This window comes from Chrysochloris asiatica, unplaced genomic scaffold, assembly GCF_000296735.1.
Source record: "Chrysochloris asiatica unplaced genomic scaffold, ChrAsi1.0 scaffold00066, whole genome shotgun sequence".
Lineage (NCBI taxonomy): Eukaryota > Metazoa > Chordata > Mammalia > Afrosoricida > Chrysochloridae > Chrysochloris > Chrysochloris asiatica.
The window spans coordinates 8,879,447-8,900,341 of NW_006408584.1; the positions used below are offsets into that span (position 1 = coordinate 8,879,447).

General features: G+C 38.5%; 1 protein-coding gene across 1 annotated transcript in view; it reads left to right on the forward strand.

The window, feature by feature from the left end:
- The window catches only part of AADAT (aminoadipate aminotransferase), a 44,132-nt gene extending 26,533 nt beyond the window's left edge, over positions 1-17,599 (forward strand). Inside the window, exons 7-13 of the mRNA XM_006864547.1 lie at positions 2,099-2,181; positions 2,669-2,765; positions 4,086-4,147; positions 5,675-5,739; positions 7,863-7,969; positions 15,194-15,295; positions 17,558-17,599. Of these exons, the coding sequence (XP_006864609.1) occupies positions 2,099-2,181; positions 2,669-2,765; positions 4,086-4,147; positions 5,675-5,739; positions 7,863-7,969; positions 15,194-15,295; positions 17,558-17,599 (558 nt within the window). The remainder of the gene's footprint in view (positions 1-2,098; positions 2,182-2,668; positions 2,766-4,085; positions 4,148-5,674; positions 5,740-7,862; positions 7,970-15,193; positions 15,296-17,557) is intronic.
- The last annotated feature ends 3,296 nt before the right edge of the window (positions 17,600-20,895 follow it).

Sequence of the window (20,895 nt, forward strand, 5' to 3'; positions counted from 1 at the left end):
GCATGTACCTAAACATTATTTTTTATAATAACTGACAACACAATTGTTTCTCATGATCGATTAAACAAGAAAAACAAGAACATAAAAAAGCACTTAAAGTTTTGTAGTTAAGAATAAGCGGAACAACTTCTTTATATTAACAACTTCTCTATTCAAAACATCTAGTTAAATTTCTACCTATGATCTATTACTGTTCCCTCAGTTCTTGATTCTAATCTACTTTCCAGGGGTCTTAATATCCCTGACCAAAACTACACAGAATGTAGAACAGAATGTTGATTGTAATCTTAAACTTGAATTGGCAAAACTTTAGCTGGTGTGGTTTCTCCTAGTGGTGAAACTTATTGTTAATGTAAAAAGCATACTTTAGGGCTACACATGATTGAATATGGTGTGAAGGTGTCTAAATGTAATTTTTAACCTTTAATATGATCAGTGAAGAATTCTACTAAAAACTTCTTTAATAAAATCAAGAAAAATAAAAAATAAACTATTCATAAAAGGAAAAAGCAGAAACTGCAAGGCCCTTGAATTAGGTTCCCCTTGGGGCTTTGCCAACCAAGGAGACACTCCAACCAAGGAGTCGCTTTGCTAAAACAATGAGCTTTTCATGCGCTGGGTCTCTCGCCGTTCTGTTCCTTAATGGCATGGCCTCCTCTTTCCCAAAATTATTTACCTTTAAAATAGTAGCTGATTCTCTGTATTATGCATTTCAGGGCATTATAACAGTCTTCTTGAATTCTAAATCTTAATCCATAGCTTCTTAAACATCATTCTAGGGATGTCAAATGGGTTTCAGTTTGGGCATCACCTTTACTCTCATGGTAGTGACTGACTGAAATGATGCCTGGAATAAAATTCAGAATCTTTGTTCAAGGTGCAGGAATAAGAAGGCTGTGCTTGATGAGTGATGTCTATGAGAGAAATAGGAGATTGGCTGTCCAGGCAGCCTTCCCTAAGTCTACCATCCTTGTCATTTACATCCTGGGTCTTACCTGTAGATTTCAGATCCTTTCTCCTTTTTCATAATTACTGTTTCCTAAGGGTCGCTATGGGTCAGAAACAACTCGATGGCACATAACGACAACAACAACAATAGACTCTATAGTGGTACAGACTCCCAATACCTGATTCATCAAAATCCAACACCACGCAGTCACCATCTTTGTTTACTCTCAGTATTATAGATAATAAATGAGGCACTTCAAAAGTGAAAGGAAAAATTCTATTCTCTTTTAATTCTATTTGTCTATGAATTTTTGAAGTCCCTCATTTACTTGGAATCTGTCCTCACATTAATTTTACTGAAAAGAAACAGGAACTCTCAATTTATCTGTGGAATTTACTTCAGTATCAGTATGCCTACCTACCCTCTCAGCCTTAGCATAACCATGGCCTCCTTTTTTTCATTTGCATCTACTTTTAAAGTAGATATTGAGGTCAGAGTTCTATACTGACTGTATTTCTCATTTCATTTCCTGTCTTCATTTTTGTCTTTTTGACCTTTCTAGTTGATTTTAGGAGTCCTTGTGTGACCCTGTGGATTAATGCGCTGGACTGCCAAGTTGGTTTGATCTGTGAGATTGGCGGTTCAAGCTCACCAGCTGCTCCTCAGAAACCGTACACAAGGTCGCTATGAGTTGGAACCGACTCAATGGCACTTAACAACAATAATTTGATTCTAAGAATCAATACTTTTTCTCTGAACTATGCAGTATACTGCTGCCCTTCATTTTGATCTTCTCTTGATCTTCCTTGATCAAGTTTTTCTTGATCTTCCTCTATCCTGGGTTCCAACCCTTGGAGTAAGAAGGTTTCCCTAAATTCATAATAATGGCATCTTGAGCAAATGAAAGAGCCCTGAGGTGAGTATTTTTGCTTGTATTTGGCAGCAGAATTCATGAAGAGAGGCAGATGCTAATAAAAGAACAGGTATCTCTGTTTCATGTTCCCCTTTAAAGGGTTGAGATCAATGTGTAATGCAAGAGATATTTGAGCTACTGTTATCCCAATTCATGATCTCTAATTTCTATGCAAAGTATTTGTACAGTGATTATCACTCTCAAAACAACTGTGTTTTTTTTTTTTTCATTGTAAGTCCTGGGCACCGACATTTCTTTCCATGGACGTTGATGGCCGTGTCATCAGAGCTGACTCTTTTTCCAAAGTCCTCTCCTCTGGGTAAGGTCCTGTGTCTGTAACGTAAGATTCTGCATACAAGAGATAGAGACTGTACTTCAGTGTCTTTTAGTCAGACAATTTTTTTTTTTTTCATGTAAGATATTTGAATTCCACTTACCTTAAAATACCAGTTGGACTATTAACATGAGCATAGGCTTCTCTTGCCACTATCATCTTCAGTTAAAGGTTAATTTAAATCCATCTGAAGTTGTGGTGGGACTGATCAAGTTTTGAGGTTGACATATGAAAAAGTACAGTTTGAAATATTCAGAGTTGCATTGTATTTTAAATATACACTTACATTTAAATTTGTGTTTTAAATAAAAACTGGTTTTAGCAGAATGTTTTATCTAGATTGAGTCCTTCCCCAGATCACAACTCTTGTCATAATGGCATCAGTAAAGTGGTATGTATTGATCATTAGTGTGTGTGAATGGGTGAGCAATAACTGCTAATACATAAGTATGCCTTTTCTCTTTTTGTATAGGTTGAGAATAGGATTTTTAACAGGTCCCAAACCCTTGATAGAGCGAGTTGTTTTACACACACAAGTTTCAACACTGCACCCCAACACTTTTACACAGGTAAGAAGAATTTAGAAAATAGAATGCTTTATTAGATCAGAATAGACAATAGATGTTGGCAAGTGAGATTGAGTTATAGTGGGAGGAAGTAAAAATCACTGATATAGAATCTCCAGTTCAAGTACAGACTTAACTGAAAGACTACATGCCATAGATGTTTACTCTAATGAGAATTGAATTAACGTGGTATTATTTTGAGGCATGTACCAAATTCTTTCAGAGTCATGGAATCTTTTTATTGTGTGTCCCTAGCATCTGGCTTAGGAAATCTATAACACCTCTGCTGAAATGAACACAGTAGAACTGAACTTGGTGAAGTAATATAACTTCAGCTTCATTGTTTTGGAATCTGTAATGAGAGCTAGGATTAGTTTAGTGACTAATTGTTTACTTTTTTTACACATGTTCTGGCCTCTCCTAAAGACACTGATTGGAATGTTTCTTAATTAAAATAAAGGAAAATTAATTTTTGAGAATATATAAATTTCCAGACAATCTTTCAGAAATTATTGGTTCCATCCCTAATGCAGCCTTGAGAATCAATTCTCAAGGATAAAGTTGCTACTGAAGAACTCAAAATTAGTAGAAAAGTTTGTATATAATACTTATTTAATGTTGTACATTTCATAAAGTGCACATGTCTATAAATCTCCCTATGTTTTACCAAGCTGGGGGCTATTTCACACTTTTGTGTCTATCATCAACAAAACTTCTATTTACTTGTAATATTTGAAACTTCTGAATCTAAAATCAAGTATGTATTTTGTATATTTAGAGCAGCCGCATAATAGGGCCATTAACAGCATGATTTGACTTTGAATTGGGTCCTGACACTAGCTATGTGCTTTTGGGAAAGTTAACTTTTGTGCCTTGGTTTCCTCATCTGAAAACTAGAAGTGATAACATGCCTAAATAAGGCTATTAAGAAGATTAAATTAGCTAAAATATATTAATGTATTAGAAAAGTACCTGTCTCATATACTTATGTATTATTGTTGTTGCCATTGTAATTAATTAACATTTATTATTGTTGTTAAGTGCTGTCGAGTCAGTTCCAACCCATAGCAACCCTGTATGGGGTTTCAGAGGAGCTGCTGGTAAGCTTGAACCACCAACCTTGCAGTTTAAACCAACTATAATCCAACGCATTAACCCACAGGGCCACACTAGTATTCCACTGACTGTTCATAAAGTTAGTTCAGCATGTTGTATTTGTTTATGGAAAATAACATGTAATTAGAGTGATTTGTGTTTACATTTGGCACAAAAAACATTTTAGGGGATGAACCATAACATTTGTTACTGTTTTCTCTTTTCTAGCTTTTGGTATCACAGCTTCTACACCAGTGGGGAGAAAAAGGCTTCTTTGCTCATGTAGACAGGTATTGAGTCATTTGTTAAAATGTTTGTGAACAACGTAGGAGCCCAGTAGATTTGGTACACATCTGTGTGTTCATTTACTCCTCTCCCTTCCTAACTATCCCAACATGGACAGCAGGAACAGTCCATTAAAAGCAAAAAGGCTTTGTGTTTTATTAGCTATTCACCTCAGAAGTGTTTTTAGGATCTTCAAGGTTGGGGTGGAGAACATACATATTGGTTGAAAGGAGTCTCTACCCATACTAGGGTCATTTGAAATTATCTTGCCATCAAGGCAGTACCAACTCACAGTGACTCTGTAGAGGGTTTAGTGGTGGTGGGTATGTGCCGTGGAGTCAGTTCTGACTCATAGCGACCCTGCATATGGTTTCCAAGGCTGTAAATCTTTATGGGAACAGAAAGCTTCATCTTTCTCCCACAGAACCGCTGGTAGTTTCAAACTGCTAACCTTGAAATTAGCAGCCTGATTTGTAACCACTATGAAGGGAATAGAAACCTTCATCTTTCTTCTGCAGAGCAGCTAGTGGACTTTAACCGTCGATCTTGTGATTCGCAGTCCAGTGTTTTATCCTACAAAGCCAGTGGGCTCCCGTCTTACTAGACTGGGATTCACTTGTTTCACTGCTTTAGAGGATATGCACATGAGTTTACACATTCATACACATGAGTGTTTTAATCAATTAACTCTGAGAGACACGTGACACAGGTATTGGTTCACTACGATGAGCAAGGACATAGTATGCCTAAATAATCCATATATTGTACAAGTTATGAACTACTTTAATTATATAAATGTGGTACTTTCTACACCATTTTGAAATAAGGAGAAACAGTATCCTTATTCCCAGATCAGTGGTGCACCATTTCAACAGTATTTTCTCTGATACAGAGAGTTCTACTACCCTGAAATGACAATGATTATTTTGAAAATTAAAACAAAAAAGATGGATCCTGCTACTTCTCTTAGAACTATATTTTAAGTTGCATATTTTACTTAGAAACAGACTTTGCTTTATTTGTTTCCATTTTGTCATTATTTCACAATAAAGGCAAAAACAGAATTGTAAAAAGTTTTGTTGTCATTGTTGGTGGCTGCCACTGAGTTGGTTCCCATCCATAGTGACCCTATTTAAAACAGAACGAGCTGTCGCCCACATGTGTGCCATCCTCACAATTGCCGCTATGTTTGTAAAGTTTATCATAAGCCAACTCAAATAACTATGCTCTATTCTCTTGTTACGAATCGGGCTGCGAACCTTAAGGTCAGCGGTTCGAAACTACCAGCTGCTCCGCGGGAGAAAGATGAGGCTTTCTACTCCCGTAAAGATTTACACCCTCGGAAACCCTGTACAGAGTTGCTATGGGTCGGAACCGACTCGATGGCACTTAACAACAACAACAATTCTCTTGTCAAGCTTTCAACATTTTAACCAAGATGGAAAACTTGGTTAAAAATTGGACCCCAGAGCTTTTTCAGTACCTGTAATCAATGTACTAAAGACATCCTTTTTAATGTTTCCCTCTTCCAGGGTTATTGATTTCTATAAAAACCAAAGGGATGCAATGTTGGCAGCTGCCGACAAGTGGTTAAGAGGTGAGTAGAACACATGTATCATCCATATGATTAGTAATATGACCTATGTGAAAGATGGTCAGCACTACATAATATTGTTAATAGTTCCAGTCAAAAAGAAACAAGAGTTCAGAAGTTTCTTGCCAAGAAAATGTTATCCTAAAATGATCTCTGAAGTAACAGCGCACCCTGGCATAGTTCTGCCAACCTCTGTTTTATCCATCTCATGCAAAGCATTTGTGATGAAAGAAAATCAATCGGTCTAAAAGTCAGCCAGCAATCACGTAATTAAAGGAAAATAATGTTTATACACATAAGGTCTTAGGGTTATTTCAAAATTTGCCTCCAGTAGAAAAATAATTTCAAACAAGCAGTATACTCCTTTTTAAATTATACTGTATATAAGAAAGACAAAATAGGACAATCGAAGGTGAATCTCTTTATAAATTATTTACTTTCTAATCAGTCATTCACCTGGGGCCTTGGTGTGGCACCATAGAATAAGCACTGGACTGCTAACCACAAGGTCAGAGGTTCAAACCCACCAGTCACTCCTTGGAAACCATATACAGGGTCACTGAGTCAGAAATGACTCAACAAAACTTAATAGCAACAACAATCATTCACCTTATTTATTTGTCTTTATCTGTTACTAATTTGATTACAGAATGGTTTAGATTTAATTTTGTTATAAAGGAAATTAAAATTAATTACATGGCTTTTGGTATGAATAATAAAAAATAAATAAATAAAACCAACCTACCACCACCAAGTTGATTCTGACTCATAGCACCCCATAAGAACTGCCCTATAGGGTTTCCAAAGCTGGACTTTTTACAGAAGGAGACTGACACATATTTCTCCCATACAGCAGCTGATGGGTTTGAACTGCCAATGTTTTGGTTAACACGCTTAATCCACTGTACTATTAGGGCTCCTGGTATACTTTTCTTGTTAAGTGCCTTCGAGTCAGTTCCAACCCATAGTGACCCTGTATAGGGTTTGCAAGGAGCAGCTGGTGAGCTTGAATCACTGACCTTGTAGTTCAAATTGACCTTGCAGTCCAGCGCATTAGCCCACAGCACCACACCAGGACTCCAAAAATATCAACTCCTTATTAGTACCAACTTTTTAATAAGATTTACCACTTTAGATAAAGAGCCCTGGTATGTAGTGGATTTTGAGCAGGGCTACTAACAGCAGGGTCAGCAGTTCAGATCTACCAGTCACTCTGCATGAGAAAGATGAGGCTTTCTGCTCTCATAAAGATATGCAGCCTTGAAAACCCTATACAGGGTTACTATGAGTCAGAACCAACTCTGTGGCACACTGTTACCACTACTTTGGATGGAGCTGTGGTATGGTGCTGTAGGATAAGAATTGGATTGGTAACCACAAGGTCAGAGGTTCAAACCCACCTGCCACTCCTTGGAAGCCCTTTTCTGGTCCCTTGAGTTGGAACCAACTTAAGGGTACTTGACAGCAACAACAACCTCCACTTTAGATAATGTTGAAGAGAAGGTTTTAGTCCACAGTAAGTTTTCTTTTTAAAAAGTATTATAATTAAAATTGAAATGATTATTCTAATACTTAATGAAACATTGTTGGTTCCAACTCATAGCAACCTGTACAGGGTTTCCAAGGCTGTACATCTTTACAGGAGCAGAAAACCTCATCTTTCTCCATTGGTGAAATGTAACGCCTACAAATACATCTGGCATTCTTGAATTTCAAGTACTTTTGTAATTAATTACATTGTGAAAAAAATTCTCATCCTTTGACTCCTTAACAATTACATAAATGATAAGACTTACTAAAGCACTAGAAGAAACTAGAGTTGAAGAATCCCCTCCTAGAATTCAAGCAGCCATAGTCTTAGGTAGTTCTAAGGGAAGGAAATATAGGCACTAGATTTTTTTACTGGATTGCAGAGACACACACATAACTATTCACTCTTCTTCCTTCCCTTTCTCCCTCTTACCTTCAATTTTCAGGACTTATAAAACTGTTTTTTTAAATGCTATCATTGAAGAAACTTTTTCAGGAATACTAGTTTACAGTTACTGTACTATATCATTAAGAGATATATTTGATTTAATCTAAAATGACTACGGAAGATACTTATTATTCTCTTTTGTTTGTAGATTTGGCAGAATGGCATGTTCCTACTGGTGGAATGTTTTTATGGATTAAAGTTAAGGGCATTTCTGATACAAAACAATTGATTGAAGAAAAAGCCATTAAAAGTCAGGTAAAATGGGCTGGAGTGTGGGGTATTCCTCAAAAAAGTTATACATTTTTTTTCCTGAAAGTCATTCTTTATTTGAATAAAAGTAGAAATGTTTTTCTTTGCCCAGCACCCATACTCATAATGATGTAATATCACATACATAGGCTATCTCACTATTAAAATCATACCAGACCTTGGGGTACATAATTATTCAGTTTGCATGCATTAATGGTAATTCAGTCATTATATAATTTTGACTATGAAGTAGCTAAATGATTGAAATCACAGTCTTTAGAGTCACACTCTCTTGAGTTTGAATCCCAACTCTGTGTCTTACGGAATGTGTGGTTTGGGGTAGGTTCTGTACCTTCTCTATACCTGCTCTGTAGAATCCTTGTCTGATAGGGTTGCTGCAATGATTAAACGACTTGGTATATGCAAATCACTGAGACAAACAAAAGTGAGACCAATGAAGAGGGTGAGAGACTTAGCAATCCTTTAGCCATGTTAACAGGAGGGAGTAGTGCCTGGAGAAGGCAATCATGCTTGGTAAAGTGGAGGGTCATCAAAAAAGAGGAAGGACCCCCAACCAGAAGGACTGACACAGTGGCTGCAACAATGGTCTTAAACATAACAATTGTGAGGATAGTACAGGACTCCAGGCAGTATTTTGGTCTGTTGTGAGTTGATGTGACTCCATGGTACCTAGCAACAACAACAATGGAAAGTGTTAACAGTCTAAAATAGTTCTTTTCCTGGATATAAAGGTAAAATATTCTCATAGTAGCAAAATCGGAAACTACATAAAAGCATAAAGAAAAACTTTACCATGTTACAATAGCCCATCATTTTACCATGCAGATTCTGTGACCAGAGATTGTGGTGTGCTTTCTCGAAGAGCTTGTGTATATTCTAGTATATTCATTATGCAATTATTGTACATGGTTAAAATTACATAGAAAAGTTTGTATCCTACTCTTTTTTTGGTTTGTATTGTAAATTAACTCAGAAAAAGTTCTTATTGGATTTTTATTTTTCTCTTTCTGTACTTAAAATAAATCTGCTTAGAATTCACTTTGGCAATTGATTTAGCTGAAAAATCAAAATTTTTGCTGTGTTGCTTTCCAGTTTACCAAAGAAATGGTTACTTCTCTATTAATGAATTCTTTGATGATGTTTTCAGACTTTACGTACACTAAGATCTGTTCCTTTGAAGAGCAGAGATGTCAGCTTGAGGACTAGGGTGCGCCTGTCCCAGGCCATTGTGTTTCCAATAGCCTCATATGGATGCGAAAGCTGGACAGTGAATAAGGAGGATCGTAGAAGAATCGATGCCTTTGAGTTGTGGTGTTGGAGGAGAATACTGAAAGTGCCATGGACTCCCAAAAGAACCAATAAATCTGTTTTGGAAGAAGTGCAGCCAGAGTGCTCCTTAGAGGCCAGGATGGCTAAACTTCGTCTCTCCTACTTTGGACATATTGTCCGGAGGAAACAATCGTTGGAGAAGGATGTCATGCTGGGTAGGGTGGAGGGTCAGAGAAAAAGAGGAAGACCCCCAACGAGATGGATCAGCCAGGTGGCATCATTGATGGACTCAAGTGTGGCAGCGGTAGTGAGGTTGGCCCAGGATCGAACATTGTTTCGTTCTGCTGTGCATGGGGTCGCTATGAGTCGGTTCCGACTCGATGGCACCTGACAACAACAACAACAACAAGATCTGTTCCTAAGGTCATTTTTGTCTTTAAGCCATTAAGTAAAAAGAATGGGCTGGATTGCAGTGATGCAGTACCATCTTAGTGCATGAGAGACAAGGGAGAGAGAGTCAGCCTGCCTAGAGGGGAATGCTGGTTCCCCAGCCTTGGGAAAGTCACTTGTCCTCTAACTGTCTTACTTGAGGGCAGCAGGACTTACACTTTATTAAATATTCTACCTTTGTAACTGCACATACCCACTGCCATCGAGTCACGGTTGTAAATCTTCATGAAAGCAACCCAGCACATCTTTCATCCAGGGAATGCCTGGTAGGCTGAAACCATCAACTTTTTAGTTAGCAGCCAAGCTGCCTAAATCAGTCTGCCACCAGGGCTGCTTTAGTGACAGCATATGCTGTTGCTGTTGTGTATCATCAAGTCGGTTCCTACTCATAGTGACCCTGTATAGGGTTTCCGAGGAGCTGCTGATAGTTTTGAACCCGTAACCCTGCAGTTAGCAGTTCAGTGCTTATCCTATACCACCACACCAGGATTCCAGTAACAGCACATTTTTTGTTGTTAAGTGCCATCAAGTCAGTTCCAATTCATAGCCACCCTGTACAGGGTTTCTGAGAAACGGCTGGTGAGTTCGAACCGCCGACCTTGTGATTCAAACCAACCTTTCAGTCCAGTGCAGTATCATGTAGTGCCACACAGGACTTCAACAGCACAAGTTGTTGTTAAGTGCTGTTGAGTCCATTTCAATTCATAGAAACCCTATATAGGGTTTCCAAGGAGCAATTGGTGGGTTTGAACTGCTGACCTTGTGGTTCATAGTCCAGTGCTGATTCTATAGCACAACACCAATAGAACATAGTAGGTATTTAATAAATATTTAGCTGACTTATTTCAACGAAGCAGTGTAATGTAACCAATTTGATCTTTCTTTGATTTCTATTGATGCCATTTTATAAATGACTATTTGCAAGTATCTGAGCTAGTTGCTATGGATGTAAACTTAATATTGTTTTGTTTTGGTTTGGTTTTAAAACTGTTTTATATGAATTGAGTGAAAGTTTACAGAACAGATCATCTACTTTACGTTCACCACACCATGCACTGTGCTTCACTGCATGGTTACAATCCCCTTCATGTACCAACAGTTTACAGCATTTACCTCTATTCACTTTAACTATTGCATTCCCCCCTGTGCCTCCCTCTTCCTTCATTTATCCTCTGCTAACCTTCCTCTTGTTTATTTCCTGCCCTGTCACTCATGTTGACATGTGTCTACTCTCTAACCCATGAATAATTTTCTCTCCCCCTCCCTCCATTACCATCATAAATTATTTCTTTTATCAAGAAAACTTTTAAACTTTTACATTGGTCTCATACAATGTTTGTCCTTTTGTGATTAACTAATTTTACTCAGCATAATGTCCTCAGGTTCAACCATGTTATGAGGTGTTTCACAGATTCATCATTATGCTTCAACATTTTGTAGTATTCCATTGTGTGTATGTACTAAAGTTTGTTTAACCATTTCTGTTGATAGCATTTAGGCTGTCTCCATCTTGTTGTCTCCATCTTGTAGACAGCATATTGAAGGATCCTCTTTTCTTGTCCATTCTGCTCTTCATGTCTTTTACTGGTACATTTAATCCATTTGCTTTCTGTGTATCAAAAGGTACTGTTTGTCATTTTTCTTTGTTTTTGTGATGCTGCGGGATTCTTTGTTCCACATAAAGAATTCATTTTTATGTGTGTGGGTTTTCTTTTTATTTCAATTTCTGTTGTGTTAATGTTTGCTAAGTCACTGCAATTTTCCTCTTATTTTTATTTTGATGTACTGGCTTATTATTTTTCTTTGAAGTTGCCCTATAATTTATTAATTTTTCCCCAGCTTCAAACAGTCTGTTTTATCTTAAAATCTACTTGACTTCCTAGCCTTTTGGAAGTTCTGTATCTTCACAATGCCCTCTTTGCTTTGTAGTTGACTTCATCATATATTGATAACTCTGATTCCCTATTTCCAGTCTTAAAGGTTTGTTTTACTTTAAATACTTTTATATCTGGATTGAGTTCTGGGTGGTTTTGTCATGTATGGTAATCTCAGATTGTTTTCTGTGTTGTTGGTCTAAACAACACCCATTAGCATTTTTTGCAAAATTGGTCTGGTCATTACAAATTCCTTTAATTTATGTTTATCAGAAAGTCTCCTAATTTCGTCATATTTGAGGGACAGCTTTGCTGAGGATGTGATTCTTGGTTGGCAATCTTTTTCTTTCAGAGTTTTGCATATGTCATTCTATTGCCTTCTTGCCTGCATGGTTTCTGCTGAGGAATCAGAGTTTAGTCTGTAGGTAATTTTTCATTTTTCTCAAGCTGCTCTCAGAATTCTTTCCTTTGTTTTTGAAAAGTTTGATTATAATATGCCTTGGTGATTTTATTTTGGGATCTATGCTTTTTGGGTTTCATTCAGCTTTTTGTATGCTTATCATCTCTTCTTTCATGATGTTAGGGAAGTTTTCTCCCAACAACTCTTTGACAGTTTTCTCTGTGCTTGACTCTTCCTGGTCTGAACTTATCATTACCTGTAAGTTGTTTCTCTTCATGGTGTCCCAGATAACTCTTAGGCTTTCTTTGGATTTTTTTCTTTTTTTATTTTTTCTGATTGTTCTTCTAGCATACTAGTATTGAGAGACTTATCTTCAGGCTCACTCATTCAGGCTTCCATTACTTCACATCTACTCCTTTGCCTTTTCAATGTGTCCATTACTTCACATCTACTCCTTTGCCTTTTCAATGTGGTTTCTGTTTCTAAGATCTTAATATTAATCTTCTAGATTTCTAATTGTAGGTTTTTTATTGTTTCAAATTTTGCATTTATGTTGTCTGTTTGTTCTTACAGTGTTTTCCTGAAATCTTCTAAAATTTTTATTGTATTCTCCTTGGTTTCTTCAATCTTTCTAGTGACCTTTTGAAGATACCTAATTATTATACTTTCGAATTCTTCTTCAGTTAGTTTTGTTACCTTTCTTCCTCAGAAATGTCTATTTCTATTACCTATCTTCTTCAGTTAGTTCTATTACATTTCTTCTCAGCTCTGCTTCTCGGTCATCTGTTTGAGCCACTCTCTCGTTTCTTTGTGTGAGCTAAAATTGTCTGTTATCCCTGGGGCATTTTGAGGTTGTACTATTTGTAAAAACAAACAATGAAGCTGTTGAACTGGAGGAAAGAAATCTCTGATGGGGAACACCTGCAATTCAAGGAGCTCATGAGGTGGCTGTAGAGATATGACAATAGAGTTCCTATTGGCCTTGGTGTTACCTATATTCGGGGCACTGAATCCAGAAGTAGTTCATGGGGGCCCTTGATGGAGCTGGTTTCAGTGTCTGTTAGGAGCACAGAGAGGCTGGAGACAGGGTGACTGGTTGAATGCTGGTCTGGTTAATCTTCAGATTTTGTAAGTCTGGAACCAAACCCACCTGAATCCAGGTACCAAAGTGACACACCAGAGTTGTACAGCCAGCCCTCAGCTCACACTGGCATAGCTCCTAACCACATGGCTCCAAACTCCTGGAGAGCAGGGTCTGCACAGACAGTGGATGAGGGTGGGAGCTGGCCACACTTCTGGTCACCAGGAGAACGTGGGGAAAAAGAATATATTGCACCTTTTCAGTCGCCCACGGAAATGCTAGGCCTCCCTCTGCTGCCAAAACTGCTCACAAGGTGATCGAGCTCATCTGGCCAGTCAATCACCAGTCAGTCTCCCTCTCTCCATCCCTGTTCAGCCTCTCCTCTCAGCAAGCACTCCATCCACCTCACTTACCTTTCTTCTGAAGTTCAGGGTGCCAAAGTTTTCATCTGTGTCTGTTTTATTTTGTCTCCCAGATCTTTGTTCTAGAAGGTCCATGTAGTGCATCTACCTAGTCTGCTATCTTGCCAGATGTTAAACTTAATTATTTTATTATAATTTTTTTAGTCCTGTTCATGTATTCCATATCTTGTTGCTTATGTCTTTGCTTTTTCTGAATAATATCCAACCTTAAAACCACTACCTTAGTCCAGATTTTGGTCATTTTAACAAAGAGATTATTACCATTTTCCTTCTTGTTCTCTACTTCTAATACACGCCCCAATTTTTCTTCGACATTGGAAAAAAATGATGATTTTCATGTTACTGTAAATCAGGACAAACTCATTTTCTGCTTATAAACCTCTTCCCCAGAATGTTCCAAATCATTTCACTCCCAACTCATCCTGTTTTTAGCAGACATAGTACTATACCATAAGATTTCCAAGTTAGTACATTTTTATGGAAGCATACTGCTACGTCATTCCACTTTGAGTCATCTTTGGAGTAGCAGCCAAGTACTTCAGCCACTGTGCCAGCAGGACTCCTGTTGTAGCAGGCAGTGCCCATGTAACCGCAAACAGTTACTGGTACCAGTGTTTAGTGCTTTCAGAGATCGGGATTATATTGGTTAAAGTGAAATCCTTTAAAAGATAAAGCCTCAAATCTCAAAGGCTTATTAACACAATAAAAATTATTTCTGATTAGTATAAAATTCACAGATGTAATCTGCAGGTAAGTTATGTTGTCCTTCAGTCTTCAGCACGTGGATCCCAAGGTCTCTGCAAAATGGAAAGAGCATGATAGGGGAAGTTCATACAGGGGAGCATACAGGGGAAAATGTTTGTAAGCTAGGCCTAGAAGTAGCATATGAATGAGTAAATGAGTAAATGGAAAGAGCATGATAGGGGAAGTTCATTCAGAAGAGCATACAGGGGAAAATGTTTGTAAGCTAGGCCTAGAAGTAGCATATGAATGAGTAAATGACTTCTGCTCACATCCCTGACTCAGGTATGTCATGTGTCCATACCTAACTATATTGTATGCCCAGGAAGAAGAGGAAGCAAAGCTGGTAATCAGCAAGCTATCTCTTCCACAGTCTCATCAGGAATAACTACTTCATCTCCACATGCTGCCCTACAAACACTTCACATTTCTACTCCTTCCCATTGTTTGCATAATTTACCTTCTCCCAGCTCTTTAAATGCAACAGTTTTCTTCAGATCTCAGAACTTTAACACACTGTATTTTCTCCCTAAAATACTCTCCTTCCTCTGTCTGCTAAGCCTGTACCTGTCAAGCCTGCACCTTCGGGTCCCAGCTTGAAAGTCATTTCCAAATTTGGTAACTGAAACACATTATCTCATTATTTGAATAAATCTTACTTTTCTAGTGAGGTTTTTATATATATAAAGATATTTATTTACGTTTACTTCCATTTGTATTTTATTTTGTAAACTGACCTTTATCCATTAACACTAGAATTTCAATGTTGTTGTTTTTTATCAGTTTCTGAGCATTTTGTATATATGAAAAAGAAGTACAATTGTCATATTTATTGTAAATATTTTATCAGTATACGTTACTTTTAGATTTATTATAATTGATTTTTCTCTTGTGGTTTCTTCAACTATTTTTCCAGTTTTCCTTTTATTTTTCTTTAATGGTAAACCACTCATTTTCCATAAATTCTCTTAGGTATTAATGGTACCTGGTTACGCTTTCTTCGTTGATCGCTCAGTTCCTAGATCTTACTTTAGAGCATCCTTCTCTATGGCTTCTCCAGAGCAGATGGATGTGGTAAGTATAGGATTTGCTTCAAGTCTTACCTGGCTTCAGTTCTAGTTTTGAATGTATGTGTTCATTTTGTACACATTATTTACTGGAAGTCTAAAGACCAAATGTTAGTTGAGAAATCATGAGCTACCATGAAAAGCTAGACACATGATAAAAACAAGTTGGAGTTAAATGTTGTTACAATTTCTCAGAACCTGCAGTATTGAAGATTAGCAACATGTTATACATAGAACCTCTTCTTCCTTCCTTCATTGAATTAGCATGGGAAGAAAAGTACAAATTAATGACAGTCATCAGTCTTTTCCTTGGAATAAAATCAGCTAGAATGCTTTGGGTTAATTCAATGGACTGCAAGAACAGTTTGAACCGCAAGGTCAGTCGTTCAAGCTCACCAGCTGCTCCTTGGAAACCCTATACAGGGTCGCTAAGAGTTGGAACTGACTCGATGGCACTTACCAATAAGAGTAAAATAGAAAACTATTCTTAAGTTAATCACAAAGTCAGGAGCCCCTGGGTGAGGTAAACAGTTAATAACATGTTTGGCTGCTAACCAAAAGGTTGGAAGTTCAAGTTCATTCAGAGTCACCTCAGAAGAAGATCTATTTACAAAAAAGGAGCCATTGAAACTCAGTGGAGCACACTTTTACTCTGACACACACAAGTTGCCATGAGTCAGAGTCGATTCAACAGGAACTAGTAATCACAAAGTCCAGCTGTAACGTAAACAAGAAGCAAATAAACAAAATCTTAAGACCATGTGTCTTAAGCATCTGGATTGGAGGAAGACTCATTAACAACCTGCGATAGGCAGATGATACAACCTTGTGTGCTGAAAGTAAAGAGGACTTAAAATATTTACTGAAGATCAAAGAGCATAGCCTTCTGTATGGATTACATCTCAATGTAAAGAAAACAAAAATCCTCACAACTGGACCAATAAACAATATTCTTATCAATAGAGAAAAGACTGAAGTTGTCAAGGACTTCATTTTTCTTGAACCAACTATCAACACTCATGGAAGCAGCAGTCAAGACATCAAACAAAGTATTGCATTAGGCAAATCTGCTGCACAAGACCTTTTTAAAATGTTGAAGAGCAAAGACGTCAGCTTGAGGACTAAGGTGTGCCTGACCCAAGCCTTGGTATTTTCAATAACCTCATATGCATGTGAAAGCTGGACAGTGAATAAAGAAGACCATAGAAGAATTGATGCTTTTGAGTTATGGTGTTGAAGGAGAATATTGAAAGTGCCATGGGCTGCCAAAAGTACCAATAGATCTGTTTTGGAAGAAATGTAGCCAGAATGCTCCTTGGAGTCCCAAGATGGCCAAACTTTGTCTCTCATACTTCAGATATATTGTCAGGAGGGACCAGTCACTGGAGAAGGATATCATGTTTGGTAAGGTGGAGGGTCAGAGAAAAAGAGGAAGACTCAATGAAATGGATTGGCCAAGTGGCAGCATCGATGGATTCAAGCGTGACAACAGTAGTGAGGTTGGCCCAGGATCAGGAAGTGTTTCGTTCTGCTGTGCATAAGGTCGCTATGAGTCAGTACTGACTTGCTGGCACCTAACAACAACAACAACAAGACTGTGTGTCTGGAAATCCCAGAAGAAGCATTAAAAATTGAACAATGCCTTTAACCTTGAAAAAAGTTTGTGCTTAACCTTGTTGTTAAATGCCATTAACTTGGTTCTGACTCATAGCAATGCTGTATAGAATTTCCAAGAAGCAATTGATGACTTTGAACTGCTGACATTCTGGTTTAAACAGACTTTGTAATCTAGTGCTTACCCTACAGTGCCACACTCCATGTGCTTATCCTTAGCAATAGTGATACCTTGAGTGTTTTTAAGAATACTTTTCATAAACTCTCTGTATTTATGTATCAATAGAGTTGGACAATTGAAATTATAGAAAGTATAATATTCAAGTGAGGGATTCCATAAAATAATAATCAGATGTAAGAATTCTATCACGTTCTATAAAAATAATTTGTTTGTAAAGGAAAGAAAATAAAGAGGATGATCTTGAGGGCCAAAAATTTGACAACAACAAAAACCCTGAAAATCTAATATGCTTATTTCTACATACATGAGTGGATATTGGTGGTAACTTCCCAGATAGACTAACATTAAAAGTGACTTTTCATTGCCTTTTTTCAACCTAAGACGGATAGTCTTTGTTTGCATTTTAGATATCATGGCAGACTTTTCCTAAGTAGCATTCTAATTTCACCAATTCTTACCTCTTTTCTATTTTAGGCTTTTCAAAGATTAGCCCAACTTATCAAAGAATCTTCATGAAGAAATCAAACTAATCAGTACTACTTGTGGATTTTTCAAAGATAGCATTTCTGTTTTGTGTTGAAGAAATGATGAGTGGCATTAGACTTACAGATTAGATTTAACCAAATATGTTATTTATATCATTCGACTATGTAAATTGTTATAGTGCCTTTAATCTGTCAGACGGCCAAAATATATTTATAACCCGCTTATATCTTTTGATAAGTTTACAACCTGAAAAAATTATTTTTATCTTTGATTTTATTGTAAAAGACTCTGTAGATGCTTTATAGTTCTCCATAAACTTTCTTTGAATATAATGTTTTATAATGAATTATTCTGAAATTTTTAAGGACAGCATTAAGTTAATGTGTTCTTTTTCTGTTTGTAGGAAAATTTAATGAGAGTTTGTAATAAAATTGTTAGAGTTTGACTATAATAAATGATTTTCAGTAAGGGTACAGCAGACATGTTATGCCATACAAATCCCTTAAAAATAAAATTCTGAAATCAAACTTCCCTCAAGAAGCAGACAAATTTATTTTTAGTCATGATGGGGAGATCATGGACTTAGAAAATCTTGATATATTATCATAATACCATATAATTTACAGATAGACCTTTTTATCAGTTAATATAATTTGAATTTAGTAAAGCCCTGTTGAGACCATTGATATATGCTTTCTTAATGATTTTGTTTCCTACCTTTAAAAACTTTATTTTTCCATCTGATTATTAAAGTCATATGGGGGTAAGTCAAAAGGTACTGTTAGTGGGGTTCCATCCAGTTCATACATGCGGAGGTTTATTCAAACAAGGTATGTTTAAACATGTATCTGCTATCAGGGATGACTGAAGACAAGTTCTCTCAGTAATGCATTTGTCTTGGTGTCATTGTGTATTGTCTAATAAAAAAAAGTCCAATCAGAACAGTGGGCTCTGAGGGGATCTGCTAAGTTAAGTTCAAGGCAGAGAGGTCATCTCAGAAGGTTACGTCATTGTTTCATGGGATTCCGAAGGGGTAATCCTGATAGATTTTCTTGAAAGATACAGGTGATTGTGGGAGCTTATTAGGAAAAAAGTTTAAGAAAATTGAAAACTGCATTGGTGAGGAAAAGGCCAGGAAAGTTGTGCTGATGGTTTCTTTTCCATCATGACAATGGACCTGCTCATTTTTCAAGGGTAACAAGAATTTCATTGAGAAACCTTATTCTATCCACACTACAAGTCCTAATCTTGTCCCCTTGAGATTTCTTTTTGTTTCCAAAACTCAAAGAGCATTCCAAAGGGAGCATAATTTGAATCCCTTGAGGATGCCAAAACTACCATTTTGACGTGGTGTAAATCCAGGAGTGTCAAATATTTTGGCAATAGGTAGATGGAAACACAGCCTTCAAAAGTATATAGACAGAGGAGGGTGGCACTTCCCTGACCGGGCAGGACAGGTACGCAGGCTCAGGAAAAAGTAGGAGGTGGTATCACAAATTGGGGCCCCCGCCTGGTAGACAGACAACTTTTGGGCAAACATAAAACATTAGGCTGCAACTATATGAACTTGTTTTTTTGAAGGATCAAACTATTGAGGAGTTACAAGCATTTTTAACTTCCACCCGCCTGCTCTGGGCTCCTACCTGGGGACGGTCCCACCCACTGCAGAACTTATCAGGGCCTGAGCAGACCCATTCAAAGGGCTGACGCTCTCAGAGAACTAGTGGGGCCACAAGAACCAATATAGTCCATCCTAGGGGGGTCCTCATTGCCACAGTAGGCAGTACCGGCGTGTATATAGGACAAATTGGGGGGCTCAAGGCACAGGGAGACAGAGAGGCATTTTAGAAGTCATCAAAAACAGACCCCATCTGCCTATAAGCACCAAGCCCATCCCCCATTTCTTTGGCCTAGGCCAGCACTCTGCCCAGCCTCCTAGACTCAGGCCCGCCCATCAAAGCATCAAAGTTTGGGCCAGCCCAAGCTGAGTAGCAGCTTAATACCAGTAACAAAGCACCCCTGCTGTGGTTTAATCAGCCAGACTGCAAAGCCTTTAGAATTGCAGAAACTGTGGTTCTAGCTCAACAGCTGCTATTGGAAACCCTATACTGGGTAACTGTGGATCATAATCCACCCCAGAGCATTTCAACATGTAGCAAAACTCAGAGGGGCCTGAAACAGAGCAAGAACATTATAGACTAACTGAAGAAGCAGGGAGGGCAGGGCTTGCTGGTGGGTAGGGTGAAGACATAGTGAAGGTCGCGGTGAAAAGTGGCTTGGAATTCCAGGCAGAAAGGAGGCAAGACAGAGCTCCGGGATTCGAACCCACAACGATAGGAGTGGTTTGGAGGCTTGGAGGTTTGTAGCCTGTGGAATTTGGAGCCGAGGCGGGAGGTCACGTACCCTTGAGTCCGCCGGCTAGGCTCAGAGGCCTGGGCCCACATCCTGGGCTAGACAGAGTGGCTGGACTAAATAGGGGCTGCAGAGATGCCACGGAAACGCTCCACAGGAACATTTAGGGGGAAAAAAAAAAAAAAAAGGTGCACGGTGTGCTTTGCTGATTTGGGGTGGTTCTGATCTTGTTTTTTTTTCTTTGGTGTCAGGAGTGAGTGCGCTCACGGTTTGCCTACATACATCTGGGTGAGTGGAGGTGGGGCTTAGCCGAGTGGCCAGGACCCACCCCCACCGCTGGCACTTTCCTCTGCCAGGAGCTTACGCACCCAGGCCAGGCTGAGATGCGGATTTGGTCTGCCTTTCTTCACTGGTTTGAGAGGGAGCCCAGCATAGTCCTGTGGGTTGAGATGCTGCACTGCAAATTCTTTTGAACGACAAGGCCGGTGGGACAGAGCCGGTGGTTCATGCTCACCAGCCACTCATCGGAAACCTTATACAGTAGACACAGATGTGTGTCCTATTTGGATGGCTTACATTCACTGGTTTGAGAGGCGTCCCATTGTAATGCTGGGGATTGGGGTGCCACTGCAGGGCTTTTTGGTCTACAGGGTTGGTGGTTCAAGCTCACGGGCCACTCTTCAGAGGCCCTGTGTGGGGGACACGGATGCGCGTCGTATGTGGTCTGCTTTTTTGTTTTCACTGGTTTGAGAGGAGTCCGGCACAGCACTGTGGGCTGAGGTGACGCACTGCAGGGCCTTTTGAGCTGCAGGGTTGGTGGTTCGTGCCTGCCAGCCACTCCTCGGATACCCTATACAGGGTCGCTATGGGTTGGAATTGACTAGACAGCACCTAACAGCAAGGGGAGGAGGGCAGAAGTGACTGAAAGAGAGTTAGGACTTTAAAAACCTACTTATATTAAGCTACAGATTTTT